The sequence below is a fragment of the Pleurodeles waltl genome, chromosome 3_1, assembly GCF_031143425.1.
Source record: "Pleurodeles waltl isolate 20211129_DDA chromosome 3_1, aPleWal1.hap1.20221129, whole genome shotgun sequence".
NCBI classification, from domain to species: Eukaryota; Metazoa; Chordata; class Amphibia; order Caudata; family Salamandridae; genus Pleurodeles; species Pleurodeles waltl.
In genome coordinates this window covers 1,969,191,528-1,969,206,043 of record NC_090440.1, presented here as the reverse complement: position 1 = coordinate 1,969,206,043, position 14,516 = coordinate 1,969,191,528, and the positions used below count along the sequence as shown (strand labels likewise).

Genomic DNA, 14,516 nt, shown 5'->3' with positions numbered 1-14,516 from the left:
ATGGTTGTGGTGTACTTGATGGGTTCCTTGAATATTATAGTGATTCTTCCCTCTGGTTTATGTTGAGCTTGGCAATGTCAGTACTAACTCAGAGGTTGTTTGCATGTGCAGTGTTTTAAATCCGTTGGTTTGAGAAGGGTTAGCTCTACACCTCCTCGTAATGTGCCCAGAGAGATCCATATGGTCAGAGTAGGACCTCTAGTCAAAAGGCCACAAGATTGCAGCAGCAAAAGAGAAGGCTAGAAAGAAAGGCAGAGGCCACGCTAGGCAAAAATGCAAAGTCGCTGAGAAAGTGGCATACCAAAAAGATAAATAAAAAGTGAAAAGAGAATAATGTACAACCATTATCACAGAGGAAACTATTAAGGATGTACACTGATTCGACGTATGACTTCTTAGTTGATTAAGAAAGCCACCTCTGTGTAGGTTTATTTATTATTGAAGGGTGGGGGCAGCAGAATGGTATTCAGTGCCTGGACACTAAGCAAAAACAAGCATTTGCAATGCAATGGGTCTCGCATTTGCTCGAGTTAGAGCTATTAGCGTTGTAAACTCCTAACCTGACTTTTCTTGCCACATAAAAATTAAAAATTGAAACTAAACCAGTTTCACATAAGGGAGCCTATTCAAACCTCCATGGCTGCCATGAGCATCAGCGTGAAGAAACACACAAAAGGAAAAAGAAGTTCGCTCGCAGTCAAACTTATCGGCAAAAGTGCAATTAGCCATGTAACAGGGGCGATGGCCAAGGCGGTAACAAAACCTCCCCAAGGAGGGACAAACATAAATCATTTAACAATGTCATCAAAGGATTTTTGAAGGGCAGTCCCACATACAAGTGGTAGTGATGGGCATGAGGTGGGCGTGGTTAAAAGCCCAGATACATACCAACACGTCGAAAAAGCAGCACTTGCACGCTGCTATGCTCAACCTAAAAAAGAAACACGCTGACATGAACAAGACCTTTTCTTATTTTTGCTCCCTCAATGTTAAGTCTTATATTTTAAAGAGTTTCATTTATCCAAGCATTATTGTCTTTAGCACTTAACTGTTTTATTATATTCTACATGTCCCAGCACTACTTACAAAATTAAGGTTTAGGTTTGGATTGGGTACTAAAAGGGAAGACAGATACATTATAGTGCCACGTCATCTGCAGGAAAGTAATAGACCAAGGCCCATATTTATACTTTTTGACGCTAAACTGCGCTAACGCAGTTTAGCGTCAAAAAATTTAGCGCCGTCTAACGCCATTCTGAAGCGCCATGCGGGCGCCGTATTTATGGAATGGCGTTAGCCGGCGCAAGCAGACCGGCGCTGCCTGGTTTGCGTGGAAAAAAACCACGTACACCAGACAGCGCCGGCGTAGGGGGAAAATGGCGTATGGGCGTCTTAAAATGGGGCAAGTCAGGTTACGTCGAAAAAATCGTCGTAACCCGACTTGCGCCATTTTTTTTCGACGCCCATCCCCCATCAACATGACTCCTATCATTGTAAAGATAGGAGTCATGCCCCCTTGCCCAATGGCCATGCCCAGGGGACTTATGTCCCCTGGGCATGGTCATTGGGCATAGTGGCATGTAGGGGGGCACAAATCAGGCCCCCCTATGCCACAAAAAATAAAAAAATAAAAACTTACCTGAACTTACCTTAATGTCCATGGGATGGGTCCCTCCGTCCTTGGGTGTCCTCCTGGGGTGGGCAAGGGTGGCAGGGGGGGTCCCTGGGGGCAGGGGAGGGCACTCTGGGCTCATTTTGAGCCCACTTGTCCCTTAACGCCATGCCTGACCCAGGCGTTAAAAAGCGGCGCAAATGCGCCGTTTTTGGCCACGCCCACTCCCGGGCGTCATTTTTGCCCGGGAGTATAAATACCACGTAAAGGCCTGGGAGTCATTTTTTAAGACGGGAACGCCTCCCTTGCATATCATTAACGCAAGGAAGGGGTTCACGCTAAAAAATGACGCACACTCCGGGCACTTTGGCGCCCGAAGCGTCTAACGCCATAGTATAAATATGGCGTTAGTTGGCGTTAGTTTAGCGTCGAATTTGCGTCGAAAAAAACGGCGCGCAAATTCGGTGCAACCAGAGTATAAATACGGCCCCAAGTATCACTTGAAGTTGAGCAATTTCAGTGTAAGATTGGCCATCAGTGTGAGATTTTTCATCTCATCTAAGATGTGATCCTTGAGATGCACTCTGTGAGAAAATGCCTACCAGCAAGCCCCAAAGTCCAGTCCACTGAGATAAGCAAGTTTCCATGAAGTCAACCATCTGCTTATTTTTATTAGCTTGTCTCGAGTGACAAGGGAAACGTGCAGATAGGCAGTGTGCAAAATAAACCAATAATACAACATTGTTAAATAAAAGCTCAGAATGTATTAAGAAAAAGAAACACACAAATGAAGCAAAGTGGATAAGGGTGTTGAAAGTTATTCCAAAAAGAACTTGATAGAAATATGGAGAAAAATAAAATAGAAGAAAGTAGTTATTTGGGGTGGTAAACATCACTTACAGCCAGTTTTGTTGCACACTAGTTAAATAGAAAGACAAAATGAAAGCCACGAGAAACAGTGACCTAAGGAGCCTTACAGAATGGGTAGATTACAGGGTCGTGTGGCTGATCTGACAAACGTCAGTCCCTGCCTTGGTAGGTGTGCAGAGAACAACTTATCTCAGGTGCTGTGCATGATTCTTTGAGGACAAACCAAACTAGGCCGCTGAGAACTTGACAGTGCTGCATTGATTCACAACATTAGCACAACTGGCACCAAACCTCAGGGGACTCGTAGGTAAAACAAGCATTAGCAATCAAATGGGTCTCGCATTTGCACGAGGTAGAGCTATTAACGTTGTAAATTCCGTAGAGGACTTTTCTTGCCACATAATTGGAAATAAAAAGTAAAACAGCTGACATAAGCGAGCCGATTCAATGTGCCAAGAGCATAGGCGCGAAGACGAGACACAAAAGGAAAAATAAGTTTGCTCTCAGTCACACGTATTGGCAATCGTGCAATTATCCATGTAACAGGGGCAGTCTGCAAGGCAGTAACAAAACCGCCCCAAGGAGCGACACAAGTAAAGCATTAGCTCTACGCAGCTCAGCGTTTACAAAGGAGATGTAGTGATTGGGTTACTACAAGGTTTCAAGATGCTACACGGACCCTTTACATTTTCCCCTACACCAGTCTTACAGATGGAATCCTAATGACTTTTAAGAGCTCTGAAATAACACCAATGCATAAGTACTTATTTGAACATTTAAAGTGGGCTTGTCCCTAGATCCTGATGATATTTAAATGGCTCAACAAAGACAGGGACACCCCATGGGAAACTCTCACATGTAAAACTGGGTAGACCTTCTGCGGTCGGAGAGTGGGCCTTGGTGGTTGGGACAGAGAGCCTACATTGGCATGGAATCTCGAAAGAAGGTGCAATTTCAATATTAGAGTTATGGGGCGACATTCCTTTGAAATTCCTACATGTTTAATGAAAAAAATATTAAACAGATCGATGTATTTAGAAATACCATTGTATCACTAAACAAATCAATGTATTTATATCTGCGTTGCATGTCCCAGGCTGCCTGTCCTGCCTCGCTCTGAACAATGAGCCGGAAGCCCAGCAATAAATCAGCTTTCTGCAGTGTGACATACGATGCAGGACTTACATTTCTAAAGTCCTTCTGGTTGTATTCATTTAGGTCAATGACTTTGAAACATCTTGGTTTCAGGCGTTGTAGGTTGCGTCCCTTTGTCAGGCCAGACGTCTGTCATTTACAGGTTTAGATCCCACCCTTTTCATTCGTCACAGGGTAGGACTGGATGCAAGCCTCATATTTGCGATTTGGCGCCTTGTCTTTGGTAATGGTATTATAACAACTAAAACTGTATTATGTATATTGTGCTGAGATGCCTGAGCACATTGACCTCCCCCACTGTGACTTCACAAGCCGTGGCGGTAGGTCGCTGGCCCTTTTAGAAATGGAGCTGCTGTATCTGTTCCCGAGTAGAGTTGATTTGAAAGACATGCAAGGCTTTTGTTTCCTTGCAAAGTTGCTTCAAATATCCCAGTCAAGAGTAAAGGAAGAAATATGTGTTTATAGTGTCCTGGTTTGTGGAATACCAGAAAATGTTAAAAAAAAAATTAGACGCTGTTAGTATGCATGCCCCGAATATGGAGTGCATTCTTGCTTCTTATTAAGGCCTTTTTTTATTTAGATTGATTAGCGCAATGATTCTAGACTGTTTTAACCCCACTCTTGACATGTTGGATTTTAAAGACAGTCACACACGGGGGCGTGGCTAGACAGGAGACCTGCCAAGACATGTCTCCCCTGAGCTCGGCATGAGAGCACCTTTCTCACCATTCTAGTGGTGTGTCTCCCAGCAAGAGTGGGCTCAAACTCGACCCCCTGGGACCAGCAGGCAGGGGTCACGTTAAGGAGGGGTCCAGAGGGGATGCCAGACCAGGGCGATGGTGAGCCTGCCGTGAAAGGCAGCTGACGGGTGAGCTGAGGCCATTTTCCTGGCACAAATGCATTCGGCCCTGGGACTTGACCATGCCGTTCCTGCTGTCCATGGGGCTGCAGCGAGAGCAGAGGCAGTGAGGAGGCAGAGGGGCGGCATCAGTAGTGGACCCCCCCTTATGGGGGCTCATGCAAGGCCCGAGCCTTTTTTCTAGTCCTGGGCCTGGCTGGGCATGTTGCAGTGCCGAGAGGTGGGCTGGGTGAAGATCCCAGAGCTGCTGCGATGCGGGTGGGCCCCGACTTGGCACTGGACCTGCGCTAAGTGCTGAAAAAGGCCAGGGGAAGTTGCCAGAGCTACAATGGTACAGTCAGGCCCATACGTGGTAGTGCCCCCCCCAACCCCTTGGAAGCAGCAGAGGTCAGGGGAAGATCCAGCAGTGCAAGCGGGCCCCTACCGAGCAGCAGGCCCACTCAGGAGGTCGGTAGAATCCAGAAAGAGATCCTGGGATCCAGAGGATGCAGGTCAGTCCCGGCTTGATGGCAGGCCTATCCAGCAGGCGAAAGGAAGAGTTGACCCCAAAGTAATCCCCTGCCCAGAACGAGTGTGGCCACCATGCCTTTGCTGGGAGACTCCCTGAGGAGTGTGTGGGACGGGACGTGGGGGTCCCACTGAGTTAGTAGCAGAACAACATTGGCCAGGGCTGTGCAGACTCCCTTTGTCTGACGATGTGAGGTATGACAGAGGACAGCGGTGGTCGATCCCATCCTGATGTTGGAGTCGGCAGAGACTTGGGAAGACCAGGTCAGTTGGGCTTGGGACTAGCAGCTACGTGGATGTGATCGGCAGGCCAGCTATGGTCTGGAACTGGAGGAATGGCTGGGGGAAATGGGGCTTTAAGGGGGTGCTCACCAAAGCCTTCACCCATGGGGATCTCTGGCGGTGAGTCCCATGGAGTCCCCAGATTTGGCAGGTTCAGGTCAGGAGGGGCTGTGTCTGATTTCCCTGAGATGTTCGGAGGTTGTTGCTGCTGCCCAGGGGACTTACTGTCCCAGACTGGTGAGTGCTGAAGGAAGGGCCATGTGTGATTTAACAGCGCTGTGCGCATTTTAGCACCCTTTCACCTCCCATTGCACAGGACATGTGCGGGGCGCACCCTGGTACAGCCCGGGCCAAAGACAGGCCCATCCTGTGCCCATCAGCACCAGGAAGAGGCAGGACAGGGCCAGCCCCCTTGGCTTTAAAACTGGCCATCCCTCACCACTTATGGTAAGAAGCTTACTATCATCTACCATACATCCTCACATTGTATTGATATTTGCCCCCTGGGATTGCTAGCTAACTGACACCAGCGAGACGAGGTCTTTAGCCCAAGACTGAAGGAGGTGGGAATTTGTCACTAACCGCTAGCTCAGGGTATTACTCAAGACCCTTTACACACTGTGGTATATAACGCACCTAGCGCTGACACCCAGTGACATACAGACTTTGGACCCTTGAAACCTTGTTTAGAGGGAAACATTAAGGCCCTCATTCCAAGTCTGGCGGACAGCGGTAAAATGGAGAAAAGTACTGCCAACAGGATGGCGGTACTTTTCCCCATTATATGACATTGGCGGTTTGGCCCAAGCCATACCGCCAATGTATCACACTGTCTGCCACGGCGGTAATGACCGCCGGGCTGGAGACTGCAGTCTTCAGCCAGGCGGCCGTCACTAGCCCATCTGCGGAATTAAGACCCACCTATCACCATGGTTTTGGTGGCAATCTTACCGCCACGAAAACCATGGCAGTAGGTGCTATCAGTGACAGGGAATTCCTTCCCTGTCACAGATAGGGGTCTTCCCAGCCCCCCTCCCCCTCCCCTTGCTCCCCCCCACTCACTCCAGGCCCCGCCATGACATACACGCACCTTCACACACCATCGAATACACGCATTTACACACTCATACCCACATTCATCCACGCATGCATACATCCATTCACACACACATCCACACACACTGACATATATACATGCACCCTCGCATGCGCTCAACACAACATTCACACACTCACACATCCATACATGCACACATGGACAACATGCATCTCACACCGCATATACGCACGCACAGATATACACACACACACACAAAACCCCCCACCCCCTTCCCCTGTCAGAGCACCCTACTTACCTGATTGGAGGGGGTCCTCCGGCAGGAGACGGGACGTCCGTCAGCAGAACACCACCAGGCCGTATCATGTGTCATGAAAGGGTCTGCGGCGGTCTACTGGCGTGGCACTGCTGCTGGCAGCAGCGCAACCTTACTGCCATTTGCCGCCATCCACCGCCATGGCCGCAGCCGGATTTCCACCATCCTTCTGGCGAAATTGTGGCTACGGTCATAATTTGGTGGACGGCTGGTAGCCGTGGCGATGGTCTTTTGGCGGCCGTCACTGCGGCGGTAGGCGGTATTTACCGCCAATGTTGTAATGACGGCCTAAGTCTTCCTTCAACAAGCTCCCCACACCCAACAGTACTGCTACTACTAGTATGTGGGCCACTAGTGAAACACCCCACAGGTAAAATCAAGACAATTGTTCATATGAATATTTAAGGGTTAGGGGCACTACCGCACCAATTGTGGTGTGGAGTGTAATTGGTCCGTGTGGTAGTGCCCCTAACCCTTATATACTCATATCAACAATTCTCTTAATTTACGTTTGACATCCTGGGTTCCATTGATGAATCTACTTCTGACAATATGCAACTGTCTTGTCCTAATAATAGTGCCCCGTCTCATTTAGTGACAATACCTGCATACAGTTAAACTTGCTTAAAAATGAGATGACAAGCCTAAGAACTGCATGGGTAGGTTGGCCAAAGTTCTCAGCGATAAAAAGGACAACCTAGCAAGTTTGCAGTTAAACATAATCCCCATTCTTTAACAAGGCAAGGGTAGAGATGACCCCCCATGCCCCACCTTGACCAAGCTACTGAGAGCTAGACCATCTGTGGAGCTAGCATCATGCTCAAAAGTGCAAAACCCTAAAACAAAAACACTAACTAGCTCTTGAGTAGGCAATGACTCCTTTTTACCTCCTGGGGACACGGAACATAATCAAAAGGCACCCACTGGGCGAGAGTGGAAGCTTAGACAAACTCTCAGGGACACAAGATTATTTGCCCACACCAATTCAAACATACTAATGCTGAATCCTAAAGAACCAAGACCCAGGTCACCAGCGTTAGTACTAAGCAACATGTCATATTCGTGACTGACGTTCCAAAATCAACAACAGGCACAAGAGAATCCCAAGAATCCCTAATTAGCAAAACTATCCACTGGCTTAGGAAAATTAGAGGCTGTAGGTCAATCATTAGGGAGGACATACTAAGAGCTTTTCATTTTGCAGATAAACATTCTGATTTTAGACCATATTGAACCATGACTTGAAAATTACAAGCTCCTGGAAAGACTTATAGCACTAGAACACAGGTTCAGCCCCACCTTATGGTTGAACATAAGCCTAATTTAAATCCTCCACAGACATTACTAATATCCGCAGCTTTCTGTCTTCTTCCTGTACACAACCAGCTCAAGATCCCCCTATGTGCCAAGCAGACCTTTCAGGAATAGATTGACTGCATAATCACAAGAGTGAGCGTGTTATTGTGCCATCACCACAGCAAAAACACCCCTCAACAGCTAAACCATCCCTGGATGTCACAAGGTGTGATGTTCATGCTAACAGGGGAAAGGTGCAACTAACAGTGTATGCTCTGCCTCTTCAAGAGGCAGATCAGCCACAGTGTATTAACTCAATCGCTAATAATCCTGAGTGGTATTCCTGCACAACCGGTAGCATAGGTACCATAAGGTTACTATCTTGGAATGTAGCAGGGGTGAGAGCCAGCTAACTGACCCATACTGGGGTACCTTTATAGATTAACATCATATTTTGCTGCTCCAGGAGACGTGGGCAACAGAGCTAATTGTTAGGCCGGGGTGTATTACATCCACAACAAATGGTACACCTTCACCAGCAGGCAGAGCCTCTGGTGGTTTGCGGATATGGTTAAAAATGTAAACGTTTCCCAAATCTAAAAGAATTACAGCTTAAAGTAAATATATATTGGGCATAGTTAACTCCACAAATAGTCTGTGTTAGTTTAGACACATCGTCATCATAACCATCTACGTGCATTTTCTTCCCTTTAACACAGTCATATACCATAGAGCATCACTCGGACATGATCGACCAGTTACATCATAACTGGCCTAAAATAATTGCAGGTGACTGCAACACACCAGTCTCAGCGGGGATTAGACTTCTATCTCAGACTGACGAAGAGCATCAATTCCGGGCGGTGTCATTTGCTGTTGCAGAAACAGACTATAGACAGTCCAAAGTTGCTGAACAGATTTCTGACCTGGCAGCCATACATGGGCTGAGGGCACAGAACAGGCACACTACCTCTGACTTACCACCCCTCTCTCTTTTAAAATGGGCAGTACACAAGCCAACTCTGGCTCCATATAGTCGATATGGAAGTGGTCCCTAGAATGGATAGTGAACATGAAGCCCTTTGCCCCCAAATCCAAGCTGGTCCCTTTACGAACACGTCTCATAGGCACAACACTTCTTTCTGCATACTCACCACTACAAATAATAGAAGGAATGTGAAATGGGCCCTGAATTTTGAAAATGTTACAACAGGGGTCTCCAACCTTTTGTATATTAGGAGCTACTTATGTTAGTTGAAAATAATTGTGAGCCATTAATACTGATAGTGTTGCACTAGTGACCACTTAGGACAAGATTACCTTAGGAGCCGCAGTATGCAAGACTACTAGCAGTAAATACCTAAGTGCACCAGACAGGGTTGCCAGTAGTAATGTAAACAAAGAGTTGTCATTTTGAAATACATCTACATAGGTAATATATATCTGCCAGAAAATGCAATGCCCCTGGTACAGAAGTAATAGTATTAGTGAAAATTCCCCCACTTGATTTATCACTCAAAAATCAGCTTTAACTATTATTTTAGAAATTCTGGGAGTTTTTCTCCTTGAACATCAGATTATGAGTTCTGAAATACACGCTTTTTTATCTTGGATACAACATTTAGGCATACATACATTAATTCAACCAAGAACAAGGTTATAATTTAGAAGGTTGGGATGCACACTGGAGAGCTACTTACAGGTAGCTGGAGAACTACCAGTACCTCACAAGCTACTCGTTGAAGAAGCCTGTGTTACAACCTTGGCCCAAATTCACCAATCATTTGTGGCAATATTAGACCACCATGAGCTAAAGTTAATTTATAATAGCTTGATCAATTCTGTAAGTAATCACTGCAAGCTGTTTGACCAGCTAAAGCACAATTTCATTAAGGAGGGGCAGAGGGGTCAGCTGCTGGTGACTCTCCCTGGGTGGTATGTGAATGAATGTAGATCTGCTAAAAAGAATTGTACTTGAAGCGGTCAGGAAGGGAGAACACACGGAGATAGCTGAGGCCAAAAGAAGATACAGAGCAATTTTGGTCAATTGCAAAAGCAGTTTGGAGGTGGCATAATGGGACAACCTCACAGATTCACCCCACAATAAGAACATGAAAGTTTTCTGGGAAAATAATAGCTAACAGGAGTCGCACCATAGATATTAATCCTGATGCGGTTGTACAACCAGGCTTATGGGTCTCCCACTTCTTAAAGCTCTAAAGCCAGTGGGCCCACTATCCATCTCCCTGTGACAGTGAACTCACAATGGCCCACAGAAAGCCAGATGAGAAGAATGAGGGTGGAACCACTATAGAATGTGTTCAGGCACTACATTTAATGAAGTAGGAGAAAGCCCCTGACCCCCATGGCATCCCAGGAGACATGTACGTATCCAAACCTAAATTCTGGGTAACTTACCTGAATACCTGTAATGATATTTATGTTTTGACCACTGACTCCACGTTGCACTTAGCCTAGCAGCACACCGTCACATTAGTGACCACCAGAGTCATTTTGCCTATTGACTTTATTTTAGCAGTAGCCACCGCCATGTTAAAAGCTGCAAGTAGTTTTCCACGTTGTACAATGTGCTCAGGTTTTTATTTTTTGTGTTCTTTCCCACCAAGGGCTTAGGCTGATAAGAATGTACTAAGACAGCAGGGAATGGTCTTGTTTTGAAGTGGCACCTTGGGATTGTGGCCAAGTCCCGACGTGTTATTTTCTAAGGTGTTTCCCCTGTCATCGTACCCCCCCCCTTGACATATGCGGTGGCCGCCGCTGAGTACAACTGGCCCTGAGTTCATATGACAGAAAGAGATATAGAAAATCCCTCTCAAGTCAATACAGTGGGTTTCATTCAACAACAAGTCTTTTGGTGGTTTCCTGAACTTCCCTCCTCAAACATTTTTGCTGCTGGTGTTCCAGATATCAGCCTGAAGCCACAACAGTGTACCTACCTCAGTTATCTACAGCACTGCAGCAGACAAAACTTGCCCCCTCAAACAAATAAAAACAACCCTTGCCTCATTCATGTACAGTACTGCAGCAGACAACCCCCCACCCCCAGAAAAAAACAATAAAAAGCTCTGCAGCAGGGGAAGGAAATGACACACAGGTACTATGAGGCAGAGGAGTAGAGCAAGTATGAGGTTCCATTGGGGATGAGTTCCTGGGCTTCTCTTGTACTTATCTCTGCAGCTTTTCTCCAAAACGAACTGCCTCAAAGAACCCAAACACAGATAACATTGCATGCACCATCCCTATGTAGAACCCCACCCCCTTTCCTACTCCCTATGGCACGAGTGCTTCTTCTGCTTAGACACTCATTTCCAATCATTCATCAGCCCTATAGAGAATGTTATTCTAAAATAGGCAAGCCTCAGTCTCTTAAGCAAAATGAAGGAATCACCATGACACTAACGAACGAGGGCTCACTGCAGTGGTGGCTGCAGACAATCTAAAGTGGGGGGTTGGAGGGGTTAGGGGAATACTGACAAAAATTGGAGGAAACAAACATACCTACCGTTCACTGTCCAGCTGTTGGCTGCCTCAGTGCTCCCCTCCTCCCGGCAGTCAGTGGGACACGAAAGCACAGGCTCCCATTCCAGACATTGCTCTCATGCTATACCAAGTATGAGAGTAACAGCGGGATTGGCCCGAGCGCGGTGGTCTAGCGCTTGTTCATGCAGAGGGAGTCTGTGCCATTTCTCCACCCGGCTGTGTAACACAGCTGGGTTGGAGAAATGTAAGTGCCCATGTCGGTCTGGTCGTCCTAAGACAGCCGACCAAACCGGCATGCACACTTTACAGTGCCCATAACTCCTCCTCCCTGACATGGCCCATCCACACCCCTCCTTAGATTCCATGGCTGTCAGAGAGACAGTGACAAAATGTTAATAAAATTGTCTTATTTTCATTTTTTTCACTGCCTGGCTCTGAGCAGGGTGTAAAGCTCCTTTGTTATTACAGAGGAGGCACCCCTGGATCACTGTCTATCAGTAATTCCTCATCACAAGTGGGAAAGGCTCAACAACTCTCACTAACCCCATTCTAGTCTGTGATGAGTTAGGGAAGATGGGCATCATCTCACTGGCTGAGCTATCACAGAGGAACCTTCCATCAGTCCTTTTCTTCCCAAAAGTCTCCAGGAGCCACTGAGGCCTTTCTGCTTCTCCACCACAGCAGCCAGCGACGTGTTTATTGAATGTTGGGTGCGTGTGTGTATGTATGAATGTATGTGTATTTATGCATGTGTGCCATAAAATGAGTATGCATGAGTGCCTGGGCGTGCGCTTGTGAATGGGTGGGTGTGAGTGTGCATGTGGATGGATGTACGTGAGTATGTGTGTGCTTGTAAGTGGATGGGTGGAAATCAGTGTGTGTGCCTACTGTGCATACAAATTACGGGCTGTCGCTGATAATGATAAATAAAGGTTCTAAATACTTCCCTCTTTGTGATTCAATTCTTAAAAGATACTCTGAAACACCACAATGCCAAAATGTAAAGATATGGGTTAAGAATGCATTACTATATTGAACCATTTGATTAAAGATGATTCTCGCTTGTTCAAAATAACTTTTAACAATAAACCCGATACATTAGCTACATTTTAAAATTATTTCCCTTAAAGTAATGTCTAATAAAAGTTTTTTTCCCATCCACAGTGTTCATCATGGCTTCAGGACTTCTGGTTTATCCTTTTGGTCTCAACTCTGCTACCGTGAAAGAATACTGTGAAAATTCAAGCATCTATTATGCCGGAGACTGTCAGATTGGATGGGGTTACATGCTGGCGATCGTTGGAGTCATGCTAGCTGTCTTTTTGCCGTTCTTTGCAAAATATGCACCGAAAGAGCACACGTCTCCAACGGCAATACCTACCATTCTATAGTCTGCTATCGTTGTTTAAATCGCAAACTTTTTGACTTAATGCAATGGACGCACAGTTTTGGAATTCTGTACTTTTAGCCGCACTTCTGAGCAAAAAGAGAAACCTACAAAGGCTGCGAGTGTACCATAGTCTTCCTTGTGCATGACAAGCTAATGGCTTAGGATGCGAATTGCAGCACTAGCTGTAAAAATGATTTGAAAACTACTGGCTTTCAGTGGTTTTGTTCAGTATTGGTTTCTCCTTGAGGCATCTCTCTACCTCCAACACCTGCCCCCCTGATTGACTCAAAAAAAGGAACATATTTGACAAGAGTTGGTTCTCTTTTGATTCACTACCCAATTTGACCGTACTAATGAACGGGAACATTTTTCTTCCAAGCATTGAAATAATCTACAACTACACTCCTAAAATTCAGATTTGTCAAACTTGCAGGTTTGGTAGCATAGTGAGGAAGAGGACGGGCCAGACGATAAGTCACATGGACAGAACTCATACGCTGGTCTGCTAGTTTAAAAAACAAAACAGTTCCAAAGGTATTAAATCCAGCTATTCTCTGCGGAGGCTGTTAGCTGAGCTGCCAACTGCAATGCTAACATTCAGTAATGTTGACTTGAGCCATATGTATCTATGAAACAGTGATTAAAGAACTTGTCACAATGAAATTATTTATTACAATATGCAGTGATATATCTGAACAATAGCAGTACCCTAGCATTTTGAAACAATTTGGAATAAGCAATATCGAAACATGTAAAATATGTCTTGTCACTTATAATTTTACTTCTGATGGGGATGATGGTTTTACGTTTTCTGATCTTTAGCCATTCCATTCATCAGTATCGAAAAAGTGAGCATACACTGCCAACTGCTCCACGTATGTATATAGACACCCAAACATGGGCATCTTTCTAACATTTATTCAAATGTAGGGATATTGATATACATTTGGAATTTACAGCTGATTAAGCCGAGCACTTTTTGATCTTTTTAAATTATGTACACATTATTGGGTTTTTTTCTATTTCAGAATAGTAAACCATTTCTCGAACACCTATTTGTTCATAAAATATATGGTTCCTCTTCGTCATATGTCATACATCAATAGTGTCCACAAAAGTATAAAACTCTCTTGTAGTAAAATATCAACTTAAATGTGATGCTTTTTGTGACTTTTGTTAACTCCAGTCAAGCAACTTTGTTATTGGTAAATCCATTGGCGCCAACATTTCACAAAAATGCACCATTTGCCTTAAAGGAAACACTAATCAGGTTTAAGGTTTAGCTGACTAACACGTCAGAACATGTTTCTCTTTTAAAATAATAAAATGTTCAGTTTATCTTTGAAACAGCTTTTTGTGTCTATGATTTATTTTGATGTTTAAAGGCATTGTTTTGAATATGTTTATAAAGAAGTAAATCCTTATTATTTAACCATTTTATAGTTTATAAAAAATCAAATTAAAATTTTAGGAAGAATTTGTAACATTTTCTTCACTATTTCCTGATAGCACTGCACAATATAAAATATGTTGCATTCATTCAGGGCAGCTATCCTTGTGATACTACAGAATGGGACCAACAGCAAAACATACTTCCAACTAAACTAATAAAAGCTCTAAATAAGAAAGAAGATGTCAAGATTGCAGTAAGGGAAAGCTACTGCAACGTGT

At 45.1% G+C, this 14,516-nt stretch overlaps 1 protein-coding gene across 1 annotated transcript in view; it reads left to right on the top strand.

Moving 5' to 3' along the window:
* The window catches only part of LOC138285869 (LHFPL tetraspan subfamily member 7 protein-like), a 712,276-nt gene extending 698,084 nt beyond the window's left edge, over positions 1-14,192 (top strand). The window contains exon 3 of the mRNA XM_069226352.1: positions 12,620-14,192. Within this exon, the coding sequence (XP_069082453.1) occupies positions 12,620-12,846 (227 nt within the window). The 3' untranslated portion in view covers positions 12,847-14,192. The remainder of the gene's footprint in view (positions 1-12,619) is intronic.
* Positions 14,193-14,516: the final 324 nt, after the last annotated feature.